A 19,271-nucleotide genomic window follows, 5' to 3' on the forward strand; every position below is an offset into this window, starting at 1 on the left:
GATTTGTTCTTTGGGAAATGTGCAGCGGTTCATTTATTTCGATAGTCAATATCCAAACAGCATTTTGATTCTAAAGGAAATATAATGAACGGGTCAAGTCCTGGGGAGGTCGCACTAAAATGTTATCGGGTACCTGGTATGGTTTGAGTGTTCCATTAACTAAAATTGAGGGTTGTTGAGTGATCTTTTCGCGTTTGTAGTGGGCAATCGAGTAGTAGGACTGGTTGTCTTTCGACTTGTAATCCTCTTCCTTGTCAACATCCTCCTTCGCCTTCGCAATGATTGCTCTGAAACCAATGAAGACAAATTAGCGCTTTGTTTCCCTTCATTGACTTAGATTTCTTAACCCCCCTTTGACGGAAAGTTTGAGCATGATCCTTTTCCAAGCAAAGAAGCTAGATAATCCATTAGGATTTCACTAACAACAATTCAAAGCCAGACAGGTTCAAAAATACACTTTAAAGAAATGGCTCAAGCTCACCAAAAATTATTTTATAAATCCAAAAAATATCACCAAAAATTACTTTATAAATCCGATATGCAATCCCCAACCATTGTTATCAAATACTACCCGTGCAATCGCCGGAAAGTACCCGCCATTGATTCCCATACCCCGATTGGGATTGAAAGGCCACAAAAAATTACGCAAAAATTGCTTTTAATGTGCGAACTATTTATGTCATTCTGTAATTACACATACTCTTGTTTCTCAATGAGGGGATGCAGGGGCTAGCATCAATGCCAGTAAGCATCAGAGATGGCAAATAAGACTTATAAGAACAAAGTTCAAGCAGCCGTCATCCAAAATTTGGCATTACGGGTTTATACTGTTTCTATTTTTGATATAGTTTATCGGTATTGACTGTTCATTTTAGATTACCTATTAACTAAAAGCACTTTAAACGATGAGAAAAATGAAACCAGTCTGGAGAAGTCAAGACCATTTCACGCAATTGTGAGGTTCTTTTACTTCGACACTAACATTCAAATATGAACTGACTTTTGCCAGATTCTCCTATTTTTTTAAAAAATTTTTGCCGTTTCTGTTAATAATTTTCACAAGCTTGTGTAAATTTTTTACTCATTCTAAGGATGCGAAGGGTCGGTATTTTAATAAAGTGGTGTTAGTTTTAGAGATTCTTAAAGAAAATACCGAGTCTACGCGTCTTTAGAATGAGTAAACAATTCAACAAGCTTGTAAAAATCAAGGACAAAACAGCAAAAAAAGCAAAATCCACGAAACTGGCAAAATCAGGTCATACTTCCAAGTCATTGGCATCAAAGCTAGATAACTTCGTAACTGCATGCCAAACTATGCATACGTAAGATAAAACGTGGAGCCAAAAAAAATTGGCCAAAAATACAAAGGCAATAAGAACTGTTATTTTGGACACTAAGCGATAAGACCACAAGAAAAACAAAAATGTGCACGACTCAAAAATCCACTTGCATTGTGAAAATCACCAAAACGACTGATATTAACTCAAACGACTACTTAGATGCACTCGTTCATTATCAGCAACCCAAAAACCTGTCATTCATGAGACTGAATGATAAGACAAAAAATCAAACAAAGACTAACACTGGGTGAATTGCTCTCAGACAAACAGCGAGCGGTTTGCTTCGGTAGTAGCCAACTGGAGATTAGGTATGCTAGCAATAGGGGCGACCGGAGTTTGTGTGGGGGTCAAGCAATGGGTGTCGGTTTCCAAAGGCTAGATGAACGGTGATGCAGAAGCCAGGTGGAGGAGGATAGATAAGGAGAGTATTAGGGGGGGGGGGGGGGGTGTTTTCATTTGGGAGGGCTGAGTGAGGGGTTGTGTGATTGAGGGGGTCACACTTATAAGATTAAGAAACGCCCTTCAAACCAAGAAATTGTCTCCTCAAAAGTTTAACTGAATCGCATTCTTAGAGTATACTAAGGTTCTCAGAAAATTTACCGCCCACCGAGCGCTACCTTTTTAGCTTGATTATGAGTCAAAGTCAAATGTGTCAGACGTAAAAGTGGTCAAGCAAAAAGTCGCTCAAATAAGACCACAGGATTAAATATAATTGTTATAATCTTCGTTTGACAACAATCAATTAGCGCAAGATCTCGCTAATAGTTTTCGAAAACAAGTAGTGTGGAAGCCTAAGAACATAGCCCGCAGATTGCCGGAAAATAGCCGCGATAGACGCTCGTGGCCTTCCATGAATTGAAACAACTAAAGAAAGATAGACAGATTGACAATCGGTCCTTTAATAGACTACTAGACTTTTTGGGTTAGCTTCGGACTGTCATTTTTTTTGACACATACGTTCTATAAGGAAAAAGCCCCTAAATAGCTATTTCAAAATTGATATTCGAAATCAAAACTCAAGACTAATAATCGCGAATTAGGGCATACAAGATTGGCACTACTTAGATGCACGCTATTAATTAGTAAATCTTCATAAAAATTAAAGTTCCATAAGTGAGTTCAGAAGTCATTTTTTTGAGTGAGGTAAGTCACGCAATTGACCTAAAAGCAGAAACGACGTCACGTACATAAATTTTAACTGCAAAACAATAGAAGTCACTGAAGTCAATTCCAAGAAGTCAATTCCAAGAAGTCAGGTCGTAAGAATCATCGATGGAGACGACGAATTAAAAAAAAACCACGATGTCCCCAATAATAGCCGCTATCGCTTCGCGGCTATTAAAAATAATAGCAACCGATTGAAACAATTATTCTTTCTAACTAAACTCACATTATCAACCGATGAAGCCTGTCACTAATGAGATTAAGTAATAACAGAAATAAGTACAACAAACACTAGCCAAACCCAAAATTCAGTAATATTTTTAAACGAACAGGTTACAAGTCACAGAAAGCGATAGGTATAAACTCAACCAAATAATTCGACTGATTTAAGCAATCTCATCAACACGAGACCTGTCATTAATGAGCATAACAGATAAGACAACATAATGAACAATAAACGCCTGCAGAAGAACTCAAATAATAGATAACATCTCTAGAAAACAAAAAGTGTAAAGAACAAAAAAAGCGTTGGCTTTGAACTGAAACAATTCTTTCAATTACAATAATCCCTATTAGACTATAGACTTTCCTTAATAAGGTTAAATGATAAGACAGCAAAAAAGACAAGAAATACTAGCAAAACGCATAAATAGTCAAATTTAGAAAACCACTAGCCATGAACTGGAACCATTATTAAGGTTCACTTATGCCTCATTACTGACTAATGCGATTTGTCATTGAAAACTAAGTCATAAGACAACAAAAAAATACAAAAAAAAGCAAAAACCAAAATTTTCACTTTGATAAATTCAAACAAAATCCCGTTGATAAATTCAAACACTTACCAATAGACTCAATCAGAAGACATCAAATCAATAGGTATCAAACGAATAGCACTCAGGAGAAAAATTACTGACAAAATCAAATTGCCGCACATAAAAATTCTTTCTCAAACAAAATTTTTTTGAAATACCAAGTTCTCTCTCGTTCCAAGGTTATTTCAAACAAAAATCACGTTCCAAGCCTAACCGCTCCCTTTACTACTCTAACAAGATAAAAACTACCACTCTAATTTGAATCCTCACTGGCTTCAATAAGTCAGAAAAAAACATCAAAAATAGCAAGAATCCGGAATCGACTCGAAGGGGAATTAAACTCACACAACAGCCAACCACTGAATTTGAAACAACAAACAGAGGAAATAAATTATGCTTCAAAATCACTCGCTTTTCCACTCCACACACTCCTGTTTCAGTGTGGTTAAAAATGACAGCGCCCAAAACAATTCAATTCCTGCAATCCTAAAAAACAGCCATATATAGATAGCTACGGTGACCTTCGCAGCTAAAAAAACTCCAAATAAAATGATATGTAAAACATAACCTAGAAAGAATTGCTCTCGAATGACCAGTGGGAGCTCTAATCAATTGCAGCCTGATTCACTAAGGGGAGCGTAGTAAATCACGTCGTTAGAGGCTATTATATAATACTGTAAACTGCAGCCAGTTGACATCAGCTGCTTGGAATTGTGAATGAGAACGCAATTTAAATAGCAAAACGCAAAAAGTCAAGGACGCAAAAGCCATTCGAAAATTTTGAGCAAAAACAAAACCGGTAGAATACAAAAAACTTTGTTCAATTTAAACTCCTAGATAACCTTACCTAAATCAACATAGCCAGCAGATTACCGGAAATATTGCGAAAGATTAGACTTGCGTGCCGTATAATAGAGATAGAAACAGATGAAGATATAAGTTGTAAAGTTTTCCAAGCCTCTCAAAAAGCTATGTAAAAAACTTTGAGCGATAAATTTAGAAAGCTTGTTAAAAATAATTGCGAAGAAGACTTTTCATTAGGAACATTTTTACACATACGAGTATCTTTGACATTAAACTAACTCAAATCGAACTAAAGTTTTAAAGTGTAAAAGTCATTCTATTGATTGAGGTAAGTCACTTATGATCAAAATCTAAGCGCAAATGAGCTAAAAACTTGCTAGAGAGAGAGAGAGAGAGAGAGAGAGAGAGAGAGAGAGAGAGAGAGGGAGGGAGATAAATGACGTCACGCGCACAAATGCCGGTAGTGGGAGGAAGAAGAGATTCAGAAAAATTTCATTTCTCAGCTTTTATGTGCGAACAAATGTAAAACGAAAAAGATTCGCACTACAAAACCAAGAGCACAACAATAGAGCTCCGCTCAGCTTACAGCTTTGTAGCTATAATAAAACATCATGCGTGAAGTGGGGAGTCAAACAAGAAAAGCCGATCACACAACGAATTTGCATCTCCCAAAAAGTTTCGGTGAAGCAAAGTTGACAGCCTAGGTCTAAAGAGAACTTAATGCTTTCCGGGCGTTGCCTTTTTATCTTATTTTTCAGGACGACAAAGGGTAAGAAGGTAAAGAACGGTAAGACATAAAATCGGTCATGCGAAAAAAGCCATAAAAAGATCAAAGGACTAAACATAACCGACTAACGTTGGGCGAATTGCTCTCAAACGACCGGCGAGCAGTTGGCTTCGCCAGTAGCTAGCCAGTTGAAAGCGGCTAGCTTTAGCTTACTTGATGGGGCTTGGGGAGAGGTTAATAGATAATGAAACCAGGCAACATAAGAGCAGCTGAAGTGCGGAATCAACAAAAGAGTTATGAGAGAGAGATAGAGTGTGAGAGATAAAACGTGAACGAGAACGAGAAAGAAATTAACCCCAACATAGAGAGAGAGAGCTAAGAATATTTTCCATGATTAGATTCGACTCTGCAACTTCTAGTTTTCTAGTCTTGTTAGTGATTAAAACACGTAGAAAAAACTGAAAAGTGCAAAATTTAAAAGAAAAGTTTTCACACTTCGCAGTGAAAAAAGTGTTCAATACCATTTTTTTCTCTGAAGTTCTATCATGCAACCCATCTGGAAGATACAAAAATCTTCGATGGCCAGTAATCATCGTTAAACTCGGAAAACTCAGAAAAGGACAATATTCAAAAAATTTAAAAACAATTTCAAACTTTAAAAAATCTTGCAAAATTGTGATATTAATATCTTCATAACCAATTCATTGTCTCAAGAGACTATCCAGTATCCCTATTTCAAGCGTGAAATCGTTTCACTGTCTCAGAGATCCATAAACTTGAAACAAAAATTTGAAGTTAAATTTCATCAAAAATTTCTAAAACTCATGTCATTGAAATATTGATAACCATTCCATTAACTCAAGAAACTATACACTAACTTATTATCAAACCTTGGAGGAGGTCGCTGGGACCATGGTGCCAGAAAACTAATCAATAAAAAAATTGCAAATATTTTTTTAAAAAAAATTTCCTAAATTCCTGATATTAAAAACATTCTATTACATCTAGAAATTATGCTGTTACCTATTATTAAACCTTAGGAGTTTGCTTGGCTCTTGAGGCTGGAGAAACCAAAAATTTCATACAATTTCAAAAAACTGCAAATTTGGGATATTAGAATATAGAAAAACATTCGATTACAACGAGAAACTATGCAGTAAACCTGGAAGAGGTTCCTTGGCTCTTGAGGCTGAAGAAACCTAAAAAATGACAGAAATTTCAAAGACTTGACAATAATTGAAAGTTTTATCAAAAAATTGCCAAAAATGTAGTATTAAAAAGTCGAAGACTATTCTAAGGCCAATAAACATTTTTCACTAACTTATTATCAAACACTAAATGCAACTTCCTGACCCCTGAGGTTATGAAAAACCTGAATAATCACAATGTCAAAGAATTTGAAAAAAAATCAAGTTTTGCGATTAAATGCTAAATTTCGTTATGTTAAATCTTGAAAGCCATTTCATTACATCTAGAAGACATACAGTAACCTATTATCATACCCTTGAGGAGGTTCCATTGTTTTTGAGTTTTGAGAAAGTTCCTAAAAAATGACAAAATTTTACAAAAAAAACTTTAAACTGCCAGTTCTATTTTAAAAAATGCTAAAATTGATGACATTAAAAAGTTGAGAAGTAATCCATAGCCAATAAAAAAATTTTAGTAACTTCTTATCAAAACCTAGAAAAGGTTTCTTCGCACCCAGGCTTGAAAAACGCAAAAAATGGCAAACATTTTCAAAAAGCTTGAAAAAAAATCGAGAAAATTAGCATGAATTTGTGTGTTTTTGTTTGAATTACCAAAACATATAGCACTTAAAATGGTCATAAAAAGTACTTATGTCTTGCAAAAGACATTTATCATTTCTAACCAGCATCAATTTTAGACTGGATCCACAAATGACAAAAAAAAACAAATGACTGGATCGACAAATGACAAAAAACACATTTTAGGAGGTTTTCGGCTCAAAGACTCCTTAAAACGACAATTTAAGCTTAAACTAAGGCCTTCCAAGTAGCTTCAACACACAAAGCACTTGAAGGACTACTAAACGCGACTAAGGGCCTCTAATGAAACTTAATGCCCGCTACCTGTTTATATCGTTTTTAAGGACCAAAAGTGAAGTGGGTCAGACGAAAAATCGGTGAAGCAAAAAAATCGCTTAAAAAGAACGACCGGACTAATACAATTGCTACAAACTTCGTTTGAGAGCAATTAAAAACATAGCGGGTAATCACTAGAGGGTTACAAAAAAATATCAAACCCTAAATAAATCTACTGAACACAACTCATCGCAGAACAGCAAAGTGAATGCATCTGTTTAATCTTTATCCACGGAAAAATATTGATCAAATTCATACAAATGCTGCCCGCAAAAAACATAGCCGGCAGATTGCAAGAATAGCTGCGAAAGAAAAAACTTGCGTGCCGTATAATAGAGATAGAAACAGATACAGACAAAAGTTGAAAAAGTTATTGACACCGCCTAAAAAACTATGAAAATTTAGCGATAAATTAATTAAGCTTGTTAAAATTCATTGCGCAGAAGCCTTTTAATGAGGGACCTTTATGTCATTGACATTAAACTAATAAAAAAACTTCAATTTTAAAGTGCAGAAGTCATTTTATTGAGTGACGTAAATCACTTGTGATCAAAATCTAATCACGCAAAAAAACTTTTGCTAGAGAGAATGAGAAATTGCGTCACGCGCGCAAATTCCTTTAGAGGAAGCAGCCGTTCAGAAAATTGACTTTTTCAGCTTTGCTGTGTGAAGAAAACCAAAAAGCGTCAGACGAAACAAAATAACGTAGCAGGACAAGTCCTGACGTACAATTCAAAGAATTTTAATTGCCTAATCAAAAACCTAGACCTAGAGCGGACTATGAGTGAATTGGGAAAAACATTTCCAAAAAAATCAGATGAATAAAAAAGCAGAAAATCAATGTCAAAATGCCGCATGTGAACAAAAAAAACCACTAGCGAGAAATGGAAATTTGGTTCAAACAAAAAACTAGGCCTAAAATGAACTATGAAAGTATTAGGAAAACCCTCTAGAAATAAACCGATCCAAAAAATTAAAAATTGTAAACAATCAAAGTGAGATTGTCGCATGTGAAAAAAAACACTAGCGAGAAAGCGAATTTTTGTTCAAACACCGTTTTCTCACTCTACTTTAAATTCAGAGCAAAAAAACATCACGCCGCAAAACCACTCGCTTTTTCGCTCCCTTTCCTGTTTGGGCGTGACCAAAGTCAATACTCGAATTTGACTTCAAAAATAATGAAAATGTTTGAACAGATCTTTAACATAGCTGGCAGATTGCCAGAAAATAGCCGCAACTGCTTCGTAGATCTGCAGTCCCAAAAACAGTAAAAAAGACAGACCAAAAAAAAACTCGTCTTTTCATTGAAGGCTGATATGTTATTTTGATTAAAAATCAGTACAAATTTTTGCTGCCTCTATTAGCTGCTCTCAAATAACCTTCATTTAGAGTGACACACCCATTTGACCTTATCTCTTTGAAATAAAGTAAAAGTCAATTTTTGAGAGTGAGGTAAGTCAAGTGTGACGAAAAATTTAATCACGTAAAGGAACAAAAAAACTCGCTCCACTAAGAGCGAAAAATGACGTCACGCACGCACTTCAGTTGAAATTGCATAAACGAATGAACAAAAAGCAGCAGTGAAGTGGTTGTGACGTCATATGGTCGTAACAAAAATCTTGACGACGAAATAAAAAAACATAGCAGGACAAGTCCTGACGTACAATTCAGAGAATTTTCATTGACTAAAAAGAATAACTAGAGCTAGAATGGACGATGAGTGAATTGAGAAAACCATTTAAAAAATCAGATAAAAACATAGCTGGCAGATTGCCAGAAAATAGCCGCAATAGATTCGTAGATCGGCAGTCTAAAAAAACAGTAAAAGAGACAGACCAAAAAAAAATCGTCTTTTCATTGAAGGCTGATCTGTTATATTTTGATTAAAAATCTGTAAAGTTATTGCTGCCTCTATTAGCTGATCTCAAATAACCTTCATTTAGAGTGACACACATCCATTTGACCTTATCTCTTTGAATTAAAGTAAATAAAAGTCACTTTCAAAGTGAGGAAGTCATTTTTGAGAGTGAGGTAAGTCAAGTGTGACCAAAAATTTAATCACGCGCATGAACAAAAAACTCGCTCCACTAAGAGCGAAAAATGACGTCACACATGCAATTCAGCTGAAATTGCATGAACGAATGAACAAAAAGTGGCTGTGACGTCATATGGTCGTAACAAAAATCATGACGACGAAATAAAAAAAAAACCAAGAGAAGGCCAATAATAGCCCCAGCTATCGCTGTGCGGCTATTAAAAAAGAAAAACAGAAAATCAATGTCTAAATGACGCATGTGAACAAAAAACCACTAGCACGAAATGAAAATTTAATTTAAACAAAAAACCAGGCCTAGAATGAGCTGTGAATGGATTGGGAAAACCATTTAGAAAAAAATCCGATCCAAAAAATAGAAAAAAACAGCAAAAATCAGAGTGAAATTCCCGCATGTTAACAAAAAACCATTACCGAGAAACCGAATTTTTGTTCAAACACCGATTGCTCACTCTACATTAAAATTAGAGCGAAAAAAAATCACGCCGCAAAACCACTCGCTTTTTCGCTCCATTTCCTGTTTCGGGGTGACAAAAATCACTACTCCAATTTGACTTCAAAAATCATGAAAATGTGTGAACAGCTTAAAAAAAACATAGCCGGAAGAATTCCGGAAACGGCTCGAAGGAGAAAATTGCCCATACTCATGACCAAACAACTAGAACAACTATTTTGAATCCTAAACCTCCACAAATTCCATTAAAAAAATTAACGAAGAATGGAAACGGCATTCAAAAACACTAGAAGAACCTAATGAGTCTTTTTTAAATAGTACAAAGAAACATAAAGCCTAATAAGGTTTTTTTGCAATTAGAGCAATGAAAAACTAGCAAAACAATGGCCAAGTCATAATGGGCTAAGAAACTTGTCTAAGATTTATAAATAAGAAATAACTGCAAAAAAATAAGAAAAATTGATTTAAAACTTCAACAAAAAAATATTTCTCAACAAAAAAATGATTCTTACCCACAAAACTTAACCAATTGTTATCTTAAATTTGCTCAAGTAGAAGGGGTTTCTTCAATACCCGTTTCAGCCAGTAAAACAAAATAATCGTCCAAAAAACGCAAAAATTAGCCCGAAAATCAGCAAAAGTCATTTAAAACCTCCGAATTATCATAAAATTCATATGGATTTCCAGAAACCTTCAAACCACTACCGAAACCAGCCTAAAATTAAAACAAAATCATAACCAAACCTCTTAACCAAAAAAATGAAAAAAAAACTGCTTTAAAATGCCGCACGTGAACAAAAAAATTTCTCTCGCTTAGAGAAAAATTTTTCACACATCAATTTCTCGCTCTCTCAAAAACAGCGGTATGAACAAAAACCACTCTCTTTTCGCTCCGCTCTTCACTTTTGTTCAGCACCAAAATCACTCCAAATTTTTTCACGCGTTTCATTTCCCGCTTCAAAAATCACTCCTCTTCGAGTCGTAAAAAACACAGCGCCCCAATACAATTCAAATTCTTTGAATTGTAAAAAAAACCAAGAGAAGGCCAATAATAGCCCCAGCTATCGCAGTGCGGCTTTAAAGAAAGACAGCGCCCCAATACAATTCAAACTGTTTGAATTGTAAAAAACCAAGAGCACCGTAATATAGCTCCGCTCAGCTTACAGCTTCGCAGCTATAAAACTCCAACAGGAATGCAGAAGAACTCAGATATGACTTACGCAGCATCTACTTCAGCGTCTTCAACAGCTGCAGAGGTAGAGGCCTCATTGGGCTTGGCAATGACCTTATTGGACTCCACAGTTGGTGCCTCTTCTGGCTGACTTTCATCCTCTGATTCCTCGTCTTGTTGTTCACTCTCTCCCACAGCACCCACCAGCTGCCACCCTGCAACACACATTTATCTCCACAAATCTAAGTTGCAAACTAGGCTCTCGCATTTTGATATTTTAAGATTTTATCCGAATTTTATGAAACTCAAATTTATCAACTTAAATGTAAAATTTTCAAAAATTTGTTTTCATAATGAGCTGTTAATTCTCATAGACATGGTTATTAACTATAATATTAACTACAATCAACAGGTATATTACTGTATTTGGAAGGCCGTGGAGGTTAAACTGTTTTTTAAAATAAATTTTAATTGGATGGCGCCAATCTAATGAGTTAAAAACACAAAAACCAATGGAGTAGAATAATTCCCTTCGGGCTATCACCCTTATCCATTACCCACTGGTATCTAGTAACAATAACCACCATATTGCAAAAACCTTAACCCAACTTTCCGGATAGACGAATTCGACTTAGGAATCGAGCTGAGAAACTCACCGGTAGAAGCTTCCACGAATGCCTTAGCTTGAGCATATGTCATATTCTCCCTCTGAACTGGATTCCCACTCGGATCCAAGAAGTTGAAAGTCTTCGGGATCATCTGCTCCTCTTGACTCATAGGTTCATCCTTCTTCTTACGACTTCGTTTCTTCTTTGCCAGTTCAGCCTGGTGCTCCTTGACCAAACTTGTAAGCGATCCAATGTACTCATCTGTCTGCTGTAGCAAATGAGCTAGACGTTTGTCTTTTTTCTCGTCAATCAACTTTTTATACCCCTCTTCATCTTCAGCCATCAACAACCTCATTCGCTCTTTCTCCAGCCGTTCTTGGCGTTTCTGCTCCTCCCTCTCTGCATTGTTGTGATATGCCATCACGTTTTTATTAACCTTGCTGGTTCGACTTTGCCCAGCTCTGTGGAACTCTTTGAATTCCTTCGAGTGGGCCAAGATAGCATTGAGGAACTCCTGGTGCTTCATTCTCTTCTTCCTTTCGATCTCCAACTTCTGCTGTTTCTCAAGACGTTCAGTCAGACGAGCTTCCTTCAATGTTTGCTTTTTGGCCCGCTTGTACAGTTTCAAATTGAGCATAGTCTCCATGGTACAGTCCCTTCGCATACCATGAACAACCTCTGCTCTGAGAGCTTTCTGAAAATTGAGAAGTTTCAGGGCTCTCAGTTCAATTTCGGCCTTCATCCGGGTCTCCGGGTCAAAATCATCCAGGTTAATTGCTTCGAGTTCTTTCATGCGCAGACCGATTCTCGAACTGATGCGGTTCTCACGTTCTTGTAATAGAGTCATTTCGTCGATGCCCAATGGCTTTGACATGGGAGCCAGTTTCTTTTGTCCAGCAAATAAAGCCGGCATTGTGACTTTGTTTGAGTCCGCAGCGACATCTTTGCTCGATTCTAAAAGGATAAGAAAAAATTTAATTATCGAGCAATTTTAAATTATCAGAAGATTCAACCTTTATGGTTCTCTATACCTGGGCTATAGCATTTTCAGGCTGCACGTCACCGGTTCGGTACCTTTGCCCGAATAAAAATCGGCCGAATTATTAAATCTCAGAAAAAACCATTATTAACCATTTCGGTATGCGTCTCAAAAACAAGGAGAAAGGTTATACCATTTCTAATTCGATTTCTGAAACATCAACTATTATTAGTAGACGTCCAGTTACGTAAAAGTTCAAGGCAGACGCATTTTGAATTACCGTTTGTCACTGTAAAGTTCACTTTAACAATTCTGCAAAACTGAACTTTCGACCAATTTTATAAGAGGACATTTTCAGTCTTTTCGCACTATCAAGCGTAAATTGTTATAGAATAAAGGGGTGTACAACTACTAACCTTTATCTCCTTTTCCAGATGCATTCTCGCCCACTTCAACTGCTGCAGGAGAAACTTCTATTGGTTTGGGAGGAAACAACACAGTCAACAGGTTCGTGGGCACTGGCAGGTTACGCACAATGTACCTAAAAATACATTACTACCTCTCAGTTGTTTCAGTTTTCAAGTTGCGGATCTGTTTCTTTCCCAACTGTCAACAAAACTTGTTTTACTATTACTACCCAGTGCAAACAAACAGAGTACATACGGAGTGTTTCTGTACTCTTTTCCGCATATAGTAATTTTGAAATACTCCGTGGTTAACGTCAAATTGGTTCAGACTTTTTGATTTACCTCTTCGGCTTATTTTTTTTAAATCAAAAGATCTGATTTTTTTTGCCTTTTGATCTGATTTTTTTAATCACAAGTTGTCTGAAGTTTCAGCAACTATTTTTGGTTTATGTGATGGTTTCAAAGAAACATCAAGACACTTAGAAGTTTTCTTTATTAAAGTTTCAAAGAACGAAAGAAGAACTTACCTGACGAACTTTATTGCTGTGTTGATAAGTAATGGCCACAAAACTAAACTCAATTCTAATTTTGTTTTGGCGCTATCATTATCTTATTGACCTATCAATCATATGTCAGAAGTAAATTCTCCCACCAAGAGAAACCTGATTCTAACATCCACCGACCTCCAACTAATGAACTCGATTGTACCCAAGCCATATATGATTCTCATGAAATGTTGATGAAAATAGAAAATCACCTCCGGGATTCGGAGTTAAGATCTATTCACATGCCAATCATGTAAAATAAATTTAGCTAATCTAAATTTTCTCTGTATATTTTCGCATAGATAACTACTATAATACACGCTAATTTTTGTATAATTTCAGTCCAAAATTTAATTTAGAATTCAACTTATTGAATTCATTGACCCAAGTTATCGACCACGACAATGGTGTTCAGACCAGCTACAGCCAGACAAATTTTGAATCTACAGAATGCAGAATCAGCCACTGCGTGGATTGTCTTTTGTGGCGAAATGTCGCGCAGAGAAGAAAGAGGACAAGGTGAACAACGATGGTACTGTACAGGACCTACAGGTAACCAATCTCTTCCTTAGTATGTGCGGGCAAGATGCAATTATTAAACTTAGGAGCCTAATGAGTCCTAGGAGTTTGATAGACACCCCGTATAAAGACATCAGATTGGCGATTCAAAATTATATTTCTCCTAAAGAGAGAGTAGTAACGGCAGAAAGGGCTAAAATTCTGTCCCTAATACATGGTGTAGAGGAGACAGACGACGACTTCCTATCACGTCTTAGAGAAGAAGCACGCTATTGTGACTTCGAAAAACTGAACACAGCAGCCAACCCCGAAGAGGAGTTGGTAGAAATAAAGTTTATCTCAGGTTTGAGGGACCCTGAAGCAAAATTTAGACTACTAGACGGCATTAAAGCAAAACCAGCGATGTCGGTTAAGGAAATGACCGAGAGCTTACAGTTCAGAAGTCAAACAATGGCTTTTGCAAGTTCATCAGGTAATTAAGCCCTTTAATGTGAAAGAAGAAGTTGGTTTCAACTTCAAAAAGACCTTTCGAAAACCAAATGAAAAACTACGGCTAATAAAAACAACAACATGTGCACTAGGTGTGGAGGTAAGCCACACTCTAGTAGACCCTGTCCAGCGCTAAGTAAAAAAAGCAACACCTGTGAAAAGGTGGGACACTTCTCAAAAATGTGTAGAAACAAACCCCAACCAAATTCAGGTGAGTACAATAAACAGAATAACTTTTGCGAAGAAGAAAATGTTTCTTCAGAGCAAGCATCTCCAGCATCGGAGATGGGAATGTTTTGTACTGTAGGACAAATCCTTAGCATGTCTGTGACATGGGAATATCTCAATAAATAACTGCAAAGTAAAAATGCAGGTAGACACAGGTGCAGATAGCACAGTGATATCAAAAATACGGACTGAGCTTGGTAAACCTCAGTTGGATGGTAAGATAAGATATATTGAAGCTTATGATGGTCATCAATTAATGCTTCTGGGATCACTTAATTGTGACGTTGAGTGGAACGGAAGCAAACTCACCCAAAAACAGCCAGCAGTTGTGCAGTCTGAAAAAGAATTTGGACTAATTGGTAGAGACCTTCTACCCAAGCACGGTGTGAACAACATCACAGCCAAGCACCTACCTGCTGTGAAGGGTTACAAAGCTCATGTGAAGCTGATACCAGGAACACAGCCAATGTTCTGCAAAGCCAGAAAAATACCTCTACCTCTTCAAGACAAGGTCACAGAGAAGCTGGAACAAATGGTCAGACAAGGCATCCTTGAACCGGCACAGCCAGGAGGAGTCACTAATTCATCTCCAGTGGTGTGGCAGAGAAAGAAGAGTGGAGAACTGAGACTTTGCGTGGACTTGAAAGTGCACATCAATGGCAAGGTCATGGATGAGGACTACCCAATACCAGACATGGAGACAATCTTCCACAACCTACATGGGGCCTCATACTTTGGCAAAATTGACCTCTCAGATGCCTACTATCAAATTGAACTGGACGAAAAAGCAAAAAATATATGCACAATCAACACATCTCAGGGATTGTTCAAGATGTGCCGACTACCTCAGGGATTGAAAAACTCTTCTTCAATCTTCCAGAATTGCATCGAATCAACATTCAAAGGAATCAAAGGTGTTGTGATCTTTCAAGACGATGTATTGGTGTATGGAACTACCATGGAGCAGTTCGACAGGAGAATACTTGCAGTCAAGAGTCGACTACGTGAGAAAAGTTTTACTATTAATGAGAAAAATCTAACTCAAAACCAGTCGATAGCGTTAGCTTTTTGGGATACTCCATTTCAAAGGAGGGAATAGCACCAGATCCCAAACATGTTAAAATAAAAAATGCAAAAGCACCAACTAACAAAAAACAACTCGAATCATTTGTTGGGCTAGCTAACTTTTACGGAAGAATGATACCTGATTTTGCAACAAAAATGCTACCCTTAAATAACATGAGAAATAGCGATATCTCATGGGGCAAAATGCAACAAACAGCGTTTGCAGACATAAAAAAGGAATTATGTGCTAACCCACTAGTACAGCCATATAGTCTACAAAAAGAAGCAACAGTTACTACTGACGCCTCTGAAAGCCATTGGCGGGGTTATTTCGCAAGAAGGACATCCAGTCATATATGTATCGAGAAAATTGACTCCAGCGGAGCAACACTACTCGAACATAGAGCGGGAAGCACTGGCAATTGTCTTTGTGGTCACAAGACTTAAGCAATCCCTTCTTGGAAGACGATTTACCCTACAGACTGACCACAAACCACTCAAATATCTCTTTGCACCAGACGAGGAGATCCCGAAGACAGCATCAGCGAGAATCACAAGATGGGCAATAGCTCTAATGGGTTTCGACTATGAGTTGAAGTACACACCAGGAGAGCAGATACCCCATGCGGATGCTTTGAGCAGGATGGAGTTTGACGAAGACGAATCGGACAACGATCGAGTGTGCTTTGCAATCAATAACATCTACTTCGCCCAGAGTGATTTGGTGAACCAAGCAGAAATCAAAACTGAACTTGGAACAAACAGACTCTTCCAGGACATAATGAAACGAATCAAAAGCGGCAACTGGAAACAATGTTCAGAAGCGGAAAAAGGATATATGCACTTACTTTACAAAATGGAATCATCTTCAGAGGTCTTGTTCCTTTCATTCCACCCAAACTACGACACTTGGTTTTGGCAAAAGCGCATGACACATCCCGGGAAGAATGCAACTGAGGCATCAGTCAGAATGATAGCGTGGTGGCCTGGCATTACCCAGGACGTTCAACACTTTGTTAGTATGTAAGAACTGTCAAATGAACAGGCCTAGCCTGGGAAAAACAGTCTCTACGTGGCCAGAAGCCGACGTTTGGGAACGGCTCCACATGGACTGGGGTTATGCTAAGTACCAAGGCAATATCTTAGTAATTGTTGACGAAGGTTCTGGTTGCATAGAAGCCTTACCTGCGGGAAATAGAACATCAGAAACAGTTAAAATATATCTTAGTCAAATCTTTGCAAGATTCGGAATTCCAAAAACATTAGTATCTAATAATGGTCCTGAATTTGTAAGTGGTGACCTTAAACAGTGGTGTGAATCACTGGGAATTAAGAAAATGGAATCACCCGTCTATCATCCAAGAGCTAATGGACTAGCTGAAAGAGCCGTTCAGACAGTGAAGCGGGCACTTCAAGCGTGGAGTCCCAACCTTAATGTGTCATTTGGAGCATTCCTGCAAAGGGCACTGATGACACATCGCAACACTTCAAAGACGAGGAAGCAAAACTCCAGTTGAACTTTCGTTGGGACGTAAGGTGAGACTAACAGCAATAGCAGATTTCGACTTGTGCGAACCCATTCTATTCAAGGCCAACGAAAAGACAAAGACAGTTCCTGCTACCTTCACCATCAGGAAGGGCTTGAACACATCTTTCATACAGCCCCAACACTCAGAACGGACTATTATAGTGAGCGACAACCAAATTGCAAGACTAGACGAGGATATGTGAAAACAACCAGCAGTGGAGGAGACCATATCTCAATCAGAACAACAACTTCAGAGCACAGATGTGGGACCTTCACTTCAAGATGAAGCTTCTGCAGCCACATCATCTGCAGAGCACCAACGACCCGAAACCTCAGAGCCTTCACGAACATGAACAAGAAACAGAAAACAACCCGACAGATTTGGAGAACCTATACCCACAAATTTGCTTAAAAAAGGAGGGAGGATGTGATGGTTAAGAAACATCAAGAAACTTAGAAGTTTTCTTTATTAAAGTTTCAAAGACCGAAAGAAGAACTTACCTGACGAACTTTATTTATTGCTGTGTCGATAAGTAATGGCCACAAAACTAAACTCAATTCTAATTTTGTTTTGGCGCTATCATTATCTTATTGACCTATCAATCATATGTCAGAAGTAAATTCTCCAACCAACAGAAACCTGATTCTAACATCCACCGACCTTCAACTATTGAACTCGATTGTTTCCAAGCCATATATGCTTCTCATGAAATGTTGATCCGGGATTCGGAGTTAAGATCTATTCACATGCCAATCATGTAAAATATTTTTAGCTAATCTAAATTTTCTCTGTATATTTTCGCATAGATAACTACTATAAATACAAGCTAATTTTTGTATATTTTCAGTTCAAAATTTAATTTAAAATTCAACTTATTGACTTCTTTGACCCATGTTATCGACCACGACAGTTTATCCATCCTCTCTGGTAAAAGTGCTTTGTATAGCGCAATCGGAGCTTGCATTGTAAGTCTGTATTCTATGCAAAAAAGATGGTCACATTCTACCAGAATTGCTATATTTCCTCGCATGACTTATCACAATCAAAACAAATCTAGCAAAACCTGATCAAAATGTGGGCTGTGGTATTTACTTACAAAACTATAAATACTTACAAAACTATAAACTAACTACTATAAATACAAGCTAATTTTTGTATATTTTCAGTTCAAAATTTAATTTAAAATTCCAACTTATTGAATTCTTTGACCCATGTTATCGACCACGACAGTTTATCCATCCTCTGTGGTAAAAGTGCGTTGTATAGCGCAATCGGAGCTTGCATTGCAAGGCTGTATTCTATGGAAAAAAGATGGTCACATTCTACCAGAATTGCTAGATTTCCTCGCATGACTTATCACAATCAAAACAAATCTAGCAAAACGTGATCAAAATGTGGTCTGTGGTATTTACTTACAAAACTGCCAATGACAGTTTAACTATAAATTGGCAACGCCTGCCCAATTGGATCAAGAGCGTGTTCCGAATCGAAGTATTGACACGATAGCAAACAAAACCGATCATATTGTACTCAAACAACTCGTGGAATAGTTGACAACTTTCAGTGCTCGTTTTATTATCTTCAGAATAGGAAACGGCCCCTGTCGCTTATTACCACGCAGAATTGCTTTCGGCTGCTTAAGCTATGACTGACAGTAAATTTGACAACCATGCACAAATCGATCAATCACACTTGGAGAAATTGTTATGGTTGGTTCCAATCCCCCACACCCAGCTCATTGGATGCATATTGATTAAGAGCCCAAGGTTTTGATATATTTACACAATTTTTTCTACTATTCAATGGCCCGAGTTCCAAAATATGCATTCAGTGGGGTAAAAACGGAGGAGATCAAATGAATGTTACAAAATTTTTTACAGATGTCGGAATTTTACCTGTAAGCCTGGACTTGGGCTCTGAGTGTGAGTGACTGGTCACTGCTCAGCTGTACGGGGATTCCCGTCATCAAGTTCGGGGGGAGTTTTGCAAAAAGGCCCCTCGGCGGCACGGTCGAAGTTTCCGTCTCAGTTTGTCCTGAAGCAAGTAGACTTTTAGCTGCTTAAAGCGTTATGTTAAACTACTTTAAGTTTTTGTACCTAATGTAAATGTACTTCTTGTTCATTTAGTTCAATTATCTTGATATTTAATATCGACGGGTATTCTATGAAAACCTGGGGCAAAAACCAGTACCAAAACGGACACCTAAAGATTCAATTAATTTCTACATACGATTAACACAATGGCTAGCTGACTGAATGAATTATCACATAAT

General features: G+C 37.4%; 2 protein-coding genes across 4 annotated transcripts in view; both read right to left on the reverse strand.

Moving 5' to 3' along the window:
* LOC142353321 (large ribosomal subunit protein uL4-like) overlaps window positions 1-19,271 on the reverse strand; it is a 152,407-nt gene that overhangs the window by 85,371 nt on the left and 47,765 nt on the right. The window lies entirely within an intron of this gene.
* The window catches only part of LOC142353318 (SWI/SNF-related matrix-associated actin-dependent regulator of chromatin subfamily A member 2-like), a 51,330-nt gene that overhangs the window by 23,148 nt on the left and 8,911 nt on the right, over window positions 1-19,271 (reverse strand). For all 3 annotated transcript variants that reach the window (XM_075405549.1, XM_075405551.1, XM_075405550.1), the window contains exons 4-8: window positions 18,895-19,033; window positions 12,634-12,758; window positions 11,287-12,192; window positions 10,680-10,845; window positions 134-287 (exon numbers count right to left, since the gene is read on the reverse strand). In XM_075405549.1, coding sequence (XP_075261664.1) covers window positions 134-287; window positions 10,680-10,845; window positions 11,287-12,192; window positions 12,634-12,758; window positions 18,895-19,033 — 1,490 coding nt within the window. The remainder of the gene's footprint in view (window positions 1-133; window positions 288-10,679; window positions 10,846-11,286; window positions 12,193-12,633; window positions 12,759-18,894; window positions 19,034-19,271) is intronic.

The sequence above is a fragment of the Convolutriloba macropyga genome, chromosome 14 (assembly GCF_964194025.1).
Source record: "Convolutriloba macropyga chromosome 14, txConMacr16.3, whole genome shotgun sequence".
Taxonomy (NCBI): domain Eukaryota; kingdom Metazoa; phylum Xenacoelomorpha; order Acoela; family Convolutidae; genus Convolutriloba; species Convolutriloba macropyga.